The sequence below is a fragment of the Medicago sativa genome, chromosome 4 (assembly GCF_051527215.1).
Source record: "Medicago sativa cultivar Bolivia chromosome 4, Bolivia_mono, whole genome shotgun sequence".
Lineage (NCBI taxonomy): Eukaryota > Viridiplantae > Streptophyta > Magnoliopsida > Fabales > Fabaceae > Medicago > Medicago sativa.
The window spans coordinates 73825351-73842337 of NC_140752.1; the positions used below are offsets into that span (position 1 = coordinate 73825351).

At 35.8% G+C, this 16987-nt stretch overlaps 3 protein-coding genes across 4 annotated transcripts; 2 read left to right on the forward strand and 1 right to left on the reverse strand.

Moving 5' to 3' along the window:
* Nucleotides 1-1424: 1424 nt before the first annotated feature.
* Nucleotides 1425-4137, forward strand: MBF1A (multiprotein bridging factor 1A). Its single transcript, XM_085703306.1, has 4 exons — nucleotides 1425-1662; nucleotides 1947-2030; nucleotides 3525-3607; nucleotides 3694-4137. Exons 1-4 carry the CDS (start codon nucleotides 1521-1523, stop codon nucleotides 3811-3813), a joined length of 429 nt encoding a protein of 142 aa, XP_085559432.1. The 5' UTR covers nucleotides 1425-1520; the 3' UTR covers nucleotides 3814-4137.
* Nucleotides 4138-4811: 674 nt separating this feature from the next.
* LOC146931735 (alpha/beta-Hydrolases superfamily protein) lies at nucleotides 4812-7254 on the reverse strand. Its single transcript, XM_085703305.1, has 2 exons — nucleotides 6624-7254; nucleotides 4812-5703 (listed from the first exon to the last, which is right to left on the reverse strand). The coding sequence occupies exons 1-2, from the start codon at nucleotides 7228-7230 to the stop codon at nucleotides 4973-4975; spliced, it is 1338 nt and encodes a 445-aa protein (XP_085559431.1). The 5' UTR covers nucleotides 7231-7254; the 3' UTR covers nucleotides 4812-4972.
* A 4467-nt stretch (nucleotides 7255-11721) lies between these two features.
* Nucleotides 11722-16855, forward strand: LOC146931736 (vesicle docking protein). 2 transcript variants are annotated; one of them, XM_085703309.1, is made up of 7 exons: nucleotides 11722-11988; nucleotides 12135-12278; nucleotides 12479-12628; nucleotides 13575-14092; nucleotides 14591-16129; nucleotides 16251-16319; nucleotides 16536-16855. In XM_085703309.1, the coding sequence occupies exons 4-7, from the start codon at nucleotides 13580-13582 to the stop codon at nucleotides 16662-16664; spliced, it is 2250 nt and encodes a 749-aa protein (XP_085559435.1). In that variant the 5' UTR covers nucleotides 11722-11988; nucleotides 12135-12278; nucleotides 12479-12628; nucleotides 13575-13579; the 3' UTR covers nucleotides 16665-16855. The 2 variants fall into 2 exon arrangements, with proteins under 2 accessions (XP_085559435.1, XP_085559433.1); XM_085703307.1 differs by having other exon boundaries at nucleotides 13586-14092.
* Nucleotides 16856-16987: the final 132 nt, after the last annotated feature.

Consider the following 16987-nt stretch of genomic DNA (forward strand, 5'->3'; position numbering starts at 1 on the left):
GATCACATACACTCCCTTTTTCTACGTCATATGACACATAATTTATTTGTTTAAGAATATGGTTAATTCAATCAAGTGAGTAAATAGATAAATTGTAACCTTCATGCTTCGCCAACAATTTTCGATAAAGGTAAATGTATATCTTTGTTACAAGTGTAATTTATCTAGTCTTTGTAAAATCAATTCAGCTGATAGACGCGTTGCATGATATATGCAAGAATTCAAACTTCAGCACATCATTTATTCATCTTTAAGTACTGAATTTTTTTAGTCACAATGTATGACAAAACCCTTTTTCACAAATAGGTTAAATTAGAATAAACCTCTTACAATCTAAAATGTTTTAGGTCAGAGTGCTTAGAAAGAATGACAAGATCTCTTTTAGCTTAATCAAAATCCTGATTGTCTACGTGAGCTTAACTCAGTTGGTAAGGACAATGCATAATATATAGATTCGGGATTCGATCCTCGGACACCACCAAAAAATCAAAATCATGACTTTGAATAAGTCAAATGAGATTTTGTTATTTTTTCTATGCACTCTAAGCCAAAACATACGATAACATTAAAACTTCCGGGGAGAGTTTGTTCGGGACCAATAGATTAGGGGTGTTCAAAACCGAACCAACCCAATAGAAAAACCGCAAACCAAACCAATCCAAACCGAAACCGCAAAAAACCGCACTTGGTTCGGATGAATTCGGATGACTTTTGCACTGAACCGCGCGGTTCGGTTCGGTTTGCGGTTTGCATCTCAGCAACCAAACCAAACCAAACCGCAAGAATAATGAATATTACTTAAATATGTACTAGCCCAATTACATAGCTCAAGAATAATCTCTTTTGATTCAATTTTTCCATTGTTGCACCATCAGGTTCGATTATAATTCCTTTCTATCTCTTTCAATTCATTTCCAGTGATGAATTTGTTTTCTTTACTTCCCAATAATTTGTTTCATGCTTATGTTTCTTCTTAATTTTACCTATTTTGATATAAGTTTTACCTAATATTTTATCATATAAACATCAAAATAAAATGTCCTATGTTTATTTTGTAACAAATTGACAATATTAGAGTTAATGTAATATTTTTTATCTCGCGATAAACCGCACAAACCGAACTAATCCAAACCGCATTGGTTTGGTTTGGTTTGGTTTGGATGACTTTTTAAAAATCAACTGAACCAAACCAAACCGCATGCTTTTTTATCTCGCGGTTTGGATGACTTTTTTGCTCAAAACCGAACCAAACCGCACCGCGAACACCCCTACAATAGATATATATTTTTTTGGAACAATATCTAACATATTTTAATTTAGCAATTCATTTAATTTGCAAATACCTATAAAAAAAACTGTAAATACCTATAAAAAAACAAAATAAAATAATGTAAATAAAATTTCAATACGAATCGCATACGATTATCTTTTTCGTCATTCATTTTCCATTTACACCTTCACTGAGCTACGAACCCTAAACAGACACAGAAAAACACACACACATAAACAAAGAGATAAACATGTCAGGTCTAGGCCATATTTCTCAAGATTGGGAACCAGTCGTCATCCGCAAGAAAGCTCCCAACGCCGCCGCCAAGAAAGATGAGAAAGCCGTCAACGCCGCTCGCCGTGCCGGCGCCGATATCGATACCGTCAAGAAACGTTCGCTCCTCTTCCCAAAACTAATTAATTAATGTTTTTTTTAACTCTTGGATCTGAACGTATTGCGATTGTTGTAGTTGGCTATGATGATTTTGTGTTGTTGAAGCAGATTTATTTAATTTGAAAATTAAATCTTTTAAATTCGTAGATAAAAATAATTTTGGTTTTGATGATTATTTAGTATTAGGGTACTTAAAACAACAGTTTAATTTCAATATATTGATCATGGTTGTGTGTTTTGTGATTTTGGATGGTGATTGTTGGTTGAATTGTTGTGTTTACAGATAATGCTGCAACAAACAAAGCTGCATCTAGCAGCACTTCATTGAACACTAAGAGGCTTGATGAGGATACTGAGAATCTAGCTCGTGAGTATTGCTTGCACGTATAGATAGATATACTAGTTTGTTGTTTATTTGTTTTTTTTTAACCATTGATAGAATAGAACCTCGGTGTCGATTTTTGAATGAGTAGTTATATGGGGAGAATGATGAGGTGAGTTATCTAGACAATGTTGTCCTGCAGCTTAAGTATTTTCATATAGAAAATTTTGTGTGGAACATGTGGTTTGGTAGTTATGTTTTTGTCTACTGACTCTTGCAACTGGACTGAGTCGTATACTAGAGTGTTTATGTTGAATTGAAAAATATGTATTGAGCTTTAAGCACTGCTAACTTTTGGAGTATTTGAAGTCATGTGTCTAGAAGTGTTGCTATACATTTTGAATTCATGATGTTTTGGTAGTATGTTTATTTCTTGTTTGATTTTACCGCTCAAATTTATGCTGTAGAAGTCCATGTTGATTTTTAGTCCAAGCACAACTCAAAATATGTTTGCATAGCTTGGACATGGGAGTGTGATCTTGGTCCAATGTCCTCTAGTAGGTAACGACGGACTTCATGAATTATGATATGATTCAAACTCAATCACAGAGAACCATTTTTTTTTCTTCTTTTCTGCAAAGTTATTTCTGCTTCTTATGCAGCTTCTAAGTTGAATTATTGTATTAGATTTCGAAATCAAATTGTGGGTCAAGTTCCGGATCATGCAGAAAACAGGACTAAAATATGGCTTGTACACTCAAGAAGAAATAAAAAAATAACTGGGCAGAACTATAGTAGTTATATGTTATCACAGACAGTTATGTAGCCACTGTTTAGCATTTACTTAATTGTTTGTGGGGCAATTATAGGGTGGATTTGAATGGTTTCTGAACTCTCAATTTCTCTTTTATGCAACATTGAAACTGTTTTCGCAAAGGAAAGCCTTGGCTCTAAGGCTTGTATTGGAAGTCCATCTAGCGGATTCATGCATTGTGAACTGTGTGTAGAATTCAATACAATTTCTATTATAAACCCCATCAGATTATATAATTTGAAAAAATTTGTGCCCCATTATGTGATCGCTCTCTCTCTTTCTTGCTGTGTGTGTAATTGTGGATAGTAAAGATTGATTTTACTTAAATCTAGTCTTGACTGTCCTTGTAAAGTTGAATGGTTAGCATTAGTTACTTTAACGTCTTTGTTGTCACTTGATATTCTCCGTAATTTATATGTATTGGGTTATTATCCTTAACTCATGCTTAAAGTTGATCATTACTTCAGTCATGATCAAAATTTTCTCTTGGCTTCATTGGCATAAAATATTGTTGAACCTGATTGTTCAGTTGCTTTATTTGTTCTCTTACTGATTGTGCACACAGCATGCTTTGGAATTTGGATTCATGTAATGTAACAGCATATCATGCTTAATAGATAGAGGAACTATGTCCACCATTATATTTTTTATACCAAAATTAAAGCATCTGGTGCAATATTCCTGCACATCTGTTGACAATCACATGACTGGAATTTTGTATGCAGATGATCGTGTACCAACTGAACTCAAGAAGGCTATAATGCAAGCTAGGATGGACAAAAAGCTTACTCAGTCTCAGCTTGCTCAAGTATTATTCTCTCCCCCCAACCTCAGTCTCTTTATGTTCTTTATTAGTAGTTACATGTTATCAATAACAAACATGGTTACTTGCAGATCATCAATGAGAAGCCTCAAGTGATCCAAGAGTATGAGTCAGGGAAAGCCATTCCAAACCAGCAGATAATTAGCAAGTTGGAGAGAGCCCTTGGAGCTAAACTGCGCGGCAAGAAATGAAGACCTGATTTCATGATTGTGCGCTGGGTTTGCATGTCACTCTTAAGGTGTTATCATGTTTGTCTTTGCTCGCTAAGTGTGTATATGTAAAACATATAAATGGTTCTGAGCCGTGATTTTCACCTTTTGTTCGAATAAGCGAAATTGCATTTTCAGTATGAACCCTCCTTTCAAGTGATTTTCAAGGTATGATTGCTTCATAGAGAAAGTGAGTGCTGTATTTATCTTGGTTCATTGGCCTGGTTTGCAGGGGACCCAATTAATTCTTGAATACCAATGGACTTAGAATCCTAAGTTTGAAATTTGTAACTTATTATTACCTGATTTGCAGAGTACTTGTCATCTACAGTTTTAAGCTTTAACACTCCATTTGTCGAAAAAACAAGGTTTAACCCTCCATGAACCACCTTCGCCATCACTGTGGCTGTTAGAAGGGGGTGAAGATGACGAAAGCATATTGTTCTTTGAATTTATCACTTTAAACTTTTATGCTAAAATACCAATTAAGATATAAAAAAAAATAGAATTTTGCTTAACCATCTATTATCTTTATAGATTGAAGTTAAATGCCAATTAGGCTAATATCAAGAAAGAAGAACATCGCAAATTTTTTGGTGTGCATAAGAAACATTAACAAATGCTTGATAGCATAACCATTGAAAATAAAATGATAATGATCCTTTGATGAAGACCTTGTGCTCTGGGTATAGTTGCCCCCTGTAATAAATGGAAATGAAACTCTTTTATTTCTTGACCATTCGATGTTGACCGATTTTACATCTAAATAGAGCTTTAGTCGGATAATACCGAAATAAGTTTGAACCAAACATGTAAGCACATAGAGCATTTCAGATTATTTCCACTACTTGCCCTTGCGAGGTTATGCACCTTTAGTGGTTTCAGTAGTTTGTTTACAAGCTCACACCAAAGGTTTGGTTATAAAATATAGACTCTCAAAACTATAGAACCAGGCAATAACTTATGAAATACTCATAAAATGAAACATAAAAGACAATACAATATTAAATTATTCAGAGAAAAGGGAGTAAAATATCATTCGTTAACTGTTGAATTGAAATAGAGTAACAAACAAAACAAAGGACAGTACAATGTTATACAGCATGGTAACATGGATTATTCCTTATAGGCATATACAGAGTCAATACTCTTCAGGCACAGGCAGGTCCTCCTTCTCTGGTGCATCAACCCATTCCCCATCCTCCCTACGCACCATACCTTTATTCGTCGCAACCCACCATGACGCCGGCACGTGACACTCTTCCTTCAAGTAATCACAAGACTTATTCACTAAAGCCAAACTCCTCTTCACCTTCACCTCAAACTCCCCATCACTCCCATTCCAACCAGCCACAATATGCAACATAGCTTGCAAATTATGCCAATCACTTGGATTCTTCGAATCTTTCAAACTCGTCGACTTTCTTGTATCAATCACCAACTCTGTCCCAGTATACTCATACCCCAATAACTTCCCTGGATAATGTGGTATAAGATCAATCACATTCCTCACATGTAAAACCTTCAAATTTTGAAACTTTTTGAACCTATCATTGAAAGCTTTGTTCCCAACTTGTGGGGACCCAAACACAAATGCAGCAACGGGAACGTCTGTTACACCATTCTCCACCAAATCAAAAGCACTCACAATTGACAAACTTGCACCTAGACTATGTCCTACTAATACCACACTTGGATTTTCATTCTTGTATTTGTTCAACAAACTTTTTACTATGTTTAGAACCTGTGTTCTGACGCTTGTTTTTGCGAAAGGAGATTTTGGGTCGTCTGAGGTGTAGATTGTCAGCCAACCCTTCATTACTTTAGGGACTCTCTCGTCATCCTCATCATCACTGCTGCTGCTATTGTCATCTGTTACACAAACAAAAAATTATATTCTAATTTAATTCGTTACATAGACTTTATAAATGGTAAATCCTTACCAATACATGTCACATAGACTTTATAAATGGTGTCACATTCGCATCTATATGGTTACAATTATCTACGTTCCCAATGTGCCTATGATTTAGCACCAGGAGGACTATTAGCTAGTGTCTATCATCTTACGAGAATAGAGTATAGTCCAGATCAACCCGAAGAGTTATGCATAAAAGCATTTGCCCCAAGGCAAAATCCAAGAATTCCTTCTATTTTCTGGGTTTGGAAAAGTGCCGTATACACCACATGGCATGAGTTCACCAATATGGTAGTCAGTCTAGCCGTGCCTCTTGACATCATTTAATTAACAAAATGCTCAAAGTACTCCTAGAGTCAGTTAAATTTTTATTGTAAACTAAGATATCTCTTGCCCACATTTGCAGAGAATATTTCTTCAAGGTAACTTGATATTTATTTAAGGGATTGATCTCTCTCAACATATATTTGTTCATATGCACGGACCAGAGATTGAAACTCTGAACTAAAAGGATTGAGACACCCAAACATCTACCCCTTCTGTCACACCATGTTAATGAGTTATATTTACTTTTAAAAACACTAATCATAGCTAAATTCAAGTATGTTTACACAAATTCAGTTAAAATACATTTATGTAAACTCAATTCATGATTATGTGAAAATTCTTATTTTTTAGATCTTATGCAAACTCACTTCATGTATGTGCAAACTCAGTTCAATTACATTTAATTTTTCGTAAACTTGTTTAACCTATAGATTCCATGCTTCTAAATCTCATACAAACTCCCCCAGACTCGGTTTAAGTATGTTTATGTAAGATCTAAAAATGGATAGGATAATTTTATCAAAACTTATAGTAAAAGATTGAGTACCCTTATTATTCTTGTCTGGGAGGTTGAACTCGCGAAGACTTTTAGCACTCAACAAACTAGAAGCAGATTCAGGAGCAGCACCAAACACGTTAATCCACTCCAGGTCCCTAGTAGTACCACGCCACACAACATATATTTCACGACGACCCAACTCTCTACTCCGTTCATCGGAACTAACAGCGATGTAACCAATCCAGTTAGACTCACGGTCCCAACTCTCACGTGATAGTGAGTGAAGAATAAAAGCTTCAGGAACAGATACACGTGCTGTAGCATAAAGAAAAGACACAACAGTGTAGTGTGTAGGGTTTTCAAGCATGACTTTGTTAAAGAATGAGGTTTTGCCATAACGGCTTGAACCGCAGTAGATAGAGTTTTGGTCGTTGTTAAAGGAGTCGTAGGTTGTTTGTATGAAGTCACCACAACGGAGGATGAGGTTGCGGAGATTGAGGTCTAGTGGGTTTAGTAATGTTTCCCAGTTGTTGTTTCCTAAGAGTTGGTTCCATGTTTCTTGGTTTATTTTTGTTGGTTGTGGTGGTGGTGTTGATGATGATGTTTCTGTGTCTGTTGCCATGTCCAAGGGAGTTTTTTTGTGTGCTATTCCCATGTTAAAGTGAGTGAGTGAGCGGGTGAGTGTGTTATTTGGGGAGTGGATATATATTGTGAGGAGTTGATGAGGGAAGGGAAGTTTGTGGTGAGAACTGAGAACTATAAGAGAAGAATCCAAAAGAAATGAGATGAGAAATAGTATGATAAAGTTTGTGAAATGTGTTATCTTTTTTCTTAAAGTAGTGTGATGGTTGACCCACCCCACCATTATTTGGTCATGTCCTGTCTGTCAATTGAAGATATTTATTTTCATTTTGTGAATTTTTTAGTTTTATTATGATGAGGAGTCTAATTTCGTTATTGTCAAAAACAATTTTTGAAAAGAGACGAATATTTTTTTTAAGGAGAAAAGAGACAAATCTTAGAAAAGAACATCATTATACTCTAAAGAATTTATCCATATAGATATATAAGAATATATAGCATCTTTATCGATTTTTTCATCACTATTGTTATCATTATCAAGTGGACATGGTACTCTTCAATTATGGCTCATCGAGGAAAAGGATGGTATACCCTACAATGGGATAACTTTGGATTCTCTTAAAATTCAACAATGAAATTAGGCTTATTGAGCCAACAACTCTTAAAATTCAACAATGAAATTAGGCTTATTGAGCCAACAAAAATGAAAGGATTATGCTAGAAATCCTGGGAATTTCAATGGTGATTCTCTCTATCTCAGACAACTCTTTCAAGTTTCTTAATACACATCGAAAATCAATTTTGAATGATATTAGAGAAAATAGCAAAATTATAAAGAGAAAAGGAGAAGAGAATGCAAGTATATTTTTATACTAGTTCATAAATGTTACATTTAGTTCTCTTCTTAGAGAGATGTTTTGTCATCTTCACATGCACGACTTAATCCACTATATCAAGTGTGTCAAACAAGTATTTGTTACTCCGTCTCTTTAGACTTCTCAAATATTCTTTAATTTAACTCTTCAAGCTTTTTAAGTATACTTTTATTCTGTCTCTTTGGACTTTTCAAGTAGTTTTTACTCCACCTCTCGAGGTTTTTCATGTATTCTTTACTCTGTCTTTTCATGATTTACTCTGCCACTTCATGCTTTTCAAGTATTATATATTCCATATCTTTACTTTGCCATTTTCGAGTATTCTTTACTCCTCATCTTCAGGCTTCTCACGTATTCTTTAATGCTTTCAAGTAATTTTTTTTACTCTATCTCATCATGCATTACAAATATTCTTTACTATGCCTCTGCAAACCTTCTCCATTAACATCTTCAAGTCTTCTCAACACTTTCGACTACTACTTAGTTGAGAAACTAAGTATTGTCGTATCTCCAGACATCCCTCTGAAACAAAGGTCGGTGCTATAGACCTACGATACAAAGATTTGAGTTTGTGTCTACCTCAGCATAAAGTCAATTTAGGATTCTAACTCTCGTTAAAGAGGATATTGCAATGAGGAGTGTTATTTGAAACCATTTTGGGTGACAACTATAATTTACAAAGAAAAAGTAGTATTTGCACGAAAACCAAAACAATAGAGAGATAAAGTAAAAAATAATGTGAATGTAAAAAGAAAATTGTCACAAAAGTTGTCAAAAAAATATATGTTTGAATATCATTTTTCTATTGCAATTTCGATCATATATCAATTCAAGTATGTATTACTCTTCACAAAGTTAATTACGATGAAATACTTGGATGATTTACGGCAAGACCTAAATGACACTCAACAAAGAGGATTTGCAATTAAACTTATCTTGTTCGAGGCTTTTTTAAAATATACTCTTTTTGAGTATTGAACATGCATTTTCTTTCTTTTCTTCTTTTCCTCTTTTGTTGTAACTACTTCATATGAGCGTATAGTCACATTTCATGAGTCATTTGAAATCTATATTGCTATAAGAAGTCAAATTTACGAAGTGTAGACATTTGCCCCACTACTTTGTTTTTCTGGCCGTCTCTCCTTAATGGGCATTCTTAAGAATCTTCAAATTCATTCGACATATAAAAAAATATATATCTCTAAATATAAGACAAGTATGTCGCGGCGCACCAGTGGTGTCCCATCTGTTGTTCGCAGACGATTGTTTCTTGTTTTGCAGGGCCAATGTGGTGGAAGCACAACGTTTACTCACTATTCTTAACACTTATGAGGTAGCCTCTGGACAAGAAATTAACTTATCAAAGTCTGAGGTGTTTTTTAGTCGCAATATGAGTGAGGCGGCGCAGAAGGATTTGTCTCACATTATTGGTGTCCGACATGTGATGGGTACCGGAAAGTATTTGGGGTTACCTTCGATGATTGGTAGAGATAAGAGGTCTGTTTTTTCTTTTATCAAGGATCGTATTTGGAAACGAATAAATGCATGGAGGGGACGAGCATTATCGAAGGCGGGAAAGGAAGTTATGATCAAATCTGTGTTACAATCTATTCCTTCATACCTAATGAGTATTTATCTTTTGCCGAATTCAATCATGGATGATATTGAAAAGATGATCAATGCATTTTGGTGGGGAGGAAGGAGTAACAACCGAGGGATTAAATGGATGGCATGGGAACGTGTGGCATGCCCCAAAGAATTTGGTGGAATGGGGTTTCGGAATTTCAAAGCTTTTAATCTCGCTATGGTAGCTAAGCAAGGATGGAGCTTTCTGTCTAAACCTGAATCTCTGGTTGCTAGGGTCTTTAAATCGAGGTACTTTCCACGTTCCTCATTTTTGGGTGCTAAACTCGGACATAACCCGAGCTTTGCTTGGCGGAGTATTTGGAATTCGCGTCAGTTACTTTTATACGGATGCAGGTGGACAATTGGAAATGGGCAGCAGATCAGCGTGATGAATGATCCATGGATTCGAGGTGTTCATGGTAGTTGGATTCAATCCCCACAAAGTCAGAGTGTGCATAGTTTGCGTGTGTCTGATTTGATAGTTGACGAGGAATGAGTTTGGGATATTGATAAGCTTGAATCTCTGTTCTTAGATGATATGGTGCAAGCTATTCTCGATACACCACTCTTCGCAGAAGTTCAGAATGATAAAATAGTGTGGACGATGGAACGTAACGGGAGGTATACTGTTAAGACTGGTTATAAACTTGCTATGATGGAGTTGTTACATACTGATCGGTTCCATGTTGAAGGTGAGTGGCATAGGATTTGGAATGTGAATTCCCCTCACAAAGCACGTAATTTGTTATGGAGGATTTGCAGAGGGTGTGTTCCGACCCGTCTCCGACTACAATCACGACATGTACAATGTGAGGTGATATGTCCCTGGTGTGATACTGCTGTTGAGGATGATTGGCATGCTTTTGTGGGTTGTACGGTGGCACGTGAGAGTTGGTATTGGGCAGGGCTTTCGACTGTGTTGCAACCGCGAGTTGGAACTATGAGCAGTTTGGCAGATTTTGTTTTTGATATATGTCGTTCCGAAAGCCGAGACATTGCTGGTCGGGTGGCTTCACTTCTTTGGCAAATTTGGGCTGCACGTAATGATGTCATTTGGAATGCCGCTCATCATACTTCAACAAGCATTGGGAGGACGGCACTAGATGCATGGCAGCAATGGCAGGAGGTTCATAAACATCCCCCACAACCGGTTGTGCAACACGGGCAGAATAGAGTGCAAGGTAACATCTCAGTTTGGGAGAAACCACGCGAGACATGGTTGAAGTGCAATGTGGATGCCGCGTTCCATGACCGTAACCATATTACATCTTTTGCGTGTTGTGTTAGAGACTCCCGCGGGCAATTTATTCGGGCTCAAACGAAATGGCAGCGAGCAAATATGACAGTTTTGGAGGGGGAGGCAGTAGCCTTACTCGAGGCTCTTCACTTTGCTGATGCGAACAGATGGGACCAAGTTGTCTTCGAGTCTGACTCATCTACTCTAGTGCAAGCTCTATCATCTCCGGGCCATGGTGATTCAGAATTCTATGCTATTGTTTCTAGTATTATTTATCAGTTATCTTTACATTCCAACTTCGAGGTGAAGTTTGTTAGGAGACAAGCGAACATGGTTGCTCATAGTTTAGCTAGGGCGGCCTGTTCTTGGGCTAGTCACCGTATTTTTGATTCTTATCCTTCTTGTATTGAACATTGGTTGATTAATGATAATAGTTAACTTTGTTTCGGTCAAAAAAAAAGATGTATTTTTTTTTTTTTTCAAATATATCTCTTATTAATATTACTAGTTTGTCTTGTAATATGAAAAATCAACATTAAACACATTAAAGATAATTTAATAATATTTACACAAATAATTTTTTTACTTCAACTACTTTTCTAATACCCGTAATATATATATATATATATATATATATATATATATATATATATATATATTTGTATAAAAAGGGATCGGAGAGAGTAACTATAAGTTAAATGACCAAACTTAAATAAAAAAAATTTAAAAATAAAAATAAACCAATTTTTTTTTTAATGACAGAGTAATAACTAGTACATCTAAAATTATTACGAAAATAAATAATTTTGTCAAAAAAATTATTACGAAAAAAGTTGCAACTCATTTTTTTCCCAATAGGAAAACGGGACTGTTGTCTGACCGGAGAGAAAAGACGAAGGATACGCTTCTCTCCGATTCAATCGCGATTTCTTCGGATACCCAATTCCTTTTTCTCAGAATCTCAATCCCTTTCCACTCTACTCTTAATTCAAAAGCATTACACAATTCAACTCTCACTTGCATCTTTGCGTTTGCGTTCAAAGGAATGGCTTCCGTCAATCTTATCAAATCTTGTATCGACTCCATTACACAGGTATCCAATTCCTACAAACAGTTATAACTCAATAATCTTCTATTTTATTTTAGTTGTTATGTTTAGGGAAGATATTGACCTGGATTGCATTACTGTCATCAATGATGATCCTTTCAATTTAATTAATTATTCTCTGAATTGTTCAGATTTCGGAAGACATTGAAGGTGCAATTGTTTATTTAGATGCCGGAGTTACTGAGAGTTTTCAATTTATTGAAGCATATCCAGTTCTTCTTGAACTCGGCGCACGAGCTGTCTGTAGTTTGGAAAACATGACTGCACTTGATGTGGTGAGTGGTAGTATAAATGACCAAGCTACAATGTGTTTTCATTCTTTGCGCGAATAGAGCTAGTATGCGTTTTTTTTTTTTTATATGTTTATCTCTATGTAAAATGTAAAATTCATAATGCAACAAATATTGCATGTCATATTCTCTCAAAATTGCATATTCTCTGTATATCTACTCTTTATTAATTGTTCCTCGTTCAGGTGGGTGATTGGAATTCAAGTTCTGATCCTGCGAGAAAACTTGTGGTTGTCACGTCACGTCTACTAAGTGACGCACATCGGTATATTTTGCGTTGCCTGACGACACATCAAGTTGTTCGTCATTGCATTATATTCACATCTATCTCCGAGGTGCTTATTTATCACTCCTGCTAGTTTATCTCTTCTTTTTTTATCTCTTTTCTTGGCTATATATTTTTGGGATCATTGTTTCATGCTATATTTATATTTGATGCTGGTTTAGCTGTATTTTTTTTAAATGCGATTTTACCTCTTGATTTTAATGTGTCGTGGTATTGTCTTAAATTTATGATATAATAGTTTGTCAGCTATCTATTTACGAACCTTACTTCATAACTTTTTTTTTTTTTGGCATAATTTGATATGGATGAAATCTATGTTTTTTTTCTTCTTTTTTTCTTTCTAAGAATGAGGTTAGCTTTATAATCAATTTAGTATTGGAGTATAATATCCCAATGCAACTCTAGTATCAAACCTTTAACATAAAATCAGAGATAGTTTTAGAGTGTAGCATCATTAACTTGGCATATACGATGGGGACTTCTTTGTCTGTCTGTTAATGGTAAAATCAGCTGCTAGTCTCTGAAGAATGAATTATCTTGCACCATTGTCCATATGGTTTGTTCATTATCATTCAGATCTTAGTAATATGTGACTGGTTGGCAAGTTGCACTGCCAGTAATAATGAACTAATAGTATTAATGGTTACTAGAAGTAAAGTTGATTTCTATAGTTATTTTAAAAAAATGGTTTAATGGTGGTGGTCGAATTGGCTAGCTGTTGTGGAATAGTTTGGGCTGTCTCTTGTACTTTGTACATAAATGTCTTAGGAACAAGTTATTTAATCAACAATATTAGTTTCTGTTCTCCTAAAATTATATTGGTCATAAGCAATGATCAACACAATGATAAAAAGTTTGTCAAAGAAAATTATAAGGGTAAAAATATTTATCTGTAGATATTTGTAGTACTAATTTACATTTATTTTTTCCAACACTTTTTTCCTATCAGCTTACCTTCTTATTTATCTTTTTTTAATTGGATTTTCTAATTCTAGTTAAAATGCAGATGGCTCACTCAGTGTTTCCTGATTCACCTCTGGGACCAGGGGCATATAGTGACTATGGGTCGTTACTAGTACAAGATTATGAAGAACTAAATAAGAAATCTGGGAAAAAACCTAGGCAGATTGGTAGCATGTTACAGGAAAAACTTAACTTTGAAGATGGAGGTCGCTCTCAGTTTCCTTCCACTGGAGAGGATGTTCCCCATCTTGAAGCTAGTTCAAGTGGAAGAGATTTTTATGAACACAATCCATTAGACCTTATTGCAGATACAGTGCATGAATTGGTTGTTTCTGTTCACCATTTTCCCATGATTTTATGTCCCATTTCACCAAAAGCATTTGTTCTTCCTTCAGAAGGATTGGTGGCTGAATCGTACTTATCAGCAAAACATGAAGATTCCATTACTCCTGGTTTGCCTCCCTTCAGTACTGGCTTGATCTCTGATACTGATGATGTGCCTCCTGGGGCAACTCTTACAGCACACTTCCTCTACCATTTGGCAGCCAAGGTAACAAATGACATGCATTGTTTTGCTGAAATGTGTGCAACAACTTCTGGTGACTCGACTTCACGAATTTTTTATTCTTCATAAATATTTCTAAGAATTTTTGTATTATTTACTGCATACAAAAGACCTGTTTTAACTTTGTACATCGTAAAAGAACTGTCATAGAACTAGTATTTGTCAGCATCACAAGCTTACTGGGGCACACTTAAGCCTTTTTTTGGAAAAAAATAATAATACTTGAGTAAAACTTATTTATTAAGATTGTTGCCGATTGAAAGAGTCCTTGATCTACATTTCCTATTCGAACTATTTAATACAACATGACGGTGTCATGGAATCCATGTATCTAACCTCACTTAATGGGGAAAAGGATTTTGTTGTTGTATATAAAATATTGCTATTTTTCCATCAGTTAGAGTACCTTTTTGTTTGTTGTTTGTTTCTCCTCTAATTACTAATTTGATACCTCGACCATTTCTTCTTTTGTTTATGGTGTAGATGGACTTGAAAATGGAAATTTTCTCCCTCGGTGATATGTCAAAAACTGTTGGCAAAATTTTGACAGACATGTCAAGTCTTTATGACATTGGTCGCCGTAAACGGTCCGTGGGGCTTTTACTCATTGATCGCACACTCGATCTTCTCACTCCTTGTTGCCACGGGGACTCACTTATTGACCGTATATTTTCTGCTTTGCCCCGTAGAGAAAGAACAACTTCCCATATCCTAGGCAAAGGTTCAGGAAGCCAACTCAAACTTGGTTCTTCTTACCTTCAACGTGCTCCTTTAGATGTTCAGATACCACTTGCAAAGATCCTTAATGAAGAAGATTGGAAACTAGACAATTTTCGGCTTTTAGAAAGTGTTGAAGCTTTTTTATGCGGGTGGAACTCTGGTGACTCTGACTCTCAGGTTGCAGACTTGATTAATCTTAGTCAGAAAATTTATGACAAGCCAAGTCACTCTGGTGTAGATATACTCACCGGATCTTTTGTCTCCTCTGATAATTTTCGTGGCGTGCCATTCTTGGAAGCTATACTAGATGAAGAAACAAAACGTGGGGCCGTACTGGTAAAGAAATGGCTACAAGAAGCTATGCGCAGGGAAAATGTTACTGTGAATGTGAAATCTCGTTCTTCTGTTGTTACAACTCTTGAGCTGCAAGCTATGATCAAAGCATTGTCTAAGAGCCAATCATCTTTGCTAAGGAACAAAGGAATTATCCTATTAGCGTCAGCCACATTATCAGCCCTTGAGGAATCAAATTGCACCAAATGGGATGCATTTAGCAGTGCAGTGAAAACTCTGAGCGTAAGCTCTGGAGAAACCAGTCAAAGTCTTGCCGCTCAAATTGGCGATCTCATAAATCAGAGTGCTCTGTTGGGATCACACATAAATAAAGGGAAAAAGGATATCTCGAAGGGTTTGATTTCTTTGCAAGATGCTTTGCTGTTAATGATCATTGGATATATTTTGGCAGGTCAGAATTTTCCAACAGCTGGTTCTGATGGGCCATTTTCTTGGCAAGAGGAACGTCTGTTGAAAGAAGCCGTTGTTGATGCTCTTCTTGAAAACTCATCTGTAGTAAATCTAAAGTTTCTAGATGGACTAAAGAAAGAGCTTGAAGCTAATATAAGCAAGTCAAAATCAGAGGAAGCTACCGAAGAGCTGGAGATTGATGATTTTGACGATGATCAGTGGGGCAAATGGGGTGATGAAGATGGTGAGGATGATAATAAAAATGAACAAGTATATGGTGACATGCAACTAAAGTTGGAGTTGCGTGATAGGGTGGATAACTTTTTCAAATTTCTTCATAAATTGTCTAATTTGAAAAGAAAGAATCTACCATTGAGGGATGGTTCATTGACCGTGGAAGGCAGTTTTGATGAAGATGCCTATGCCGGAAAGGGATTGGTTTATAAGGTATTAGCAAGGGTGCTGGGCAAGTACGATGTGCCTGGGTTAGAATATCATTCTTCCACTGTGGGGCGCATTATTAATCGTGGATTTGGAAGACTTCTTGGCCATAGTCAGGTGATTATGGTTCCTTAACCTATGCAGGACTTTTGATTTAGTCATCCATTTTTTAAAAATATGATAATCACTGTTTTTCTCTCTCCCTTTTCTATCCTTACTGTCTATACAAATGCTGCAGGCTAAACCAAGTCTTGCTGATCAAAATGTCATTTTGGTGTTTGTCATCGGGGGCATTAATGGACTAGAGGTGAAATTCTCAAATGCCTTGGTCTCCTCCATCCTTCTTTCTATTTCCCGACACATAACACTAGCTGGTTTCTACCAACTTGGCTAATATTTTCTAAAAGATGACATTGATTGTGTGTTTTCGCTATATATTCAAATTTGTTTAGAATAAAACTTGATCCTTTATTCGCATCAAGCGGTAACATAAGACAATTTTGTATTACTTTTCTTTACCTAGGTGCGTCAAGCAAGGCAGGCATTGGTTGACAGCGGAAGACCTGATATAGAGTTGCTTGTTGGTGGAACAACTCTTCTTACTCCTGATGACATGCTCGATTTACTACTAGGGGACTCGAGTTACTTTTAATTCTTTCATCAACAAGTAAATTAGGAGTTAGAAATTAAAATGTATTTGGTTTTCGTTAATTCTGTGAGTTGTAATTTTTAACTTTTATAGGCAGTTTATATTTTTAATTTTTTTGGCACATTTTTATTTTCTTTCGATACAAATGTAAAAAAGAGAGAAATAAGATTATTTTTTTTCATTTACAGTCAAAATTGGTTTCCCAAATTATAAATCATGGACATTGGATATTGTAAAAGGGTCAGCATATTGGTGTCAGAAAGAGTTTCAAAACTAATGGTAGGATTCTCTACATTTATTCCATTAGAAAAGATAAAGATTTAAAA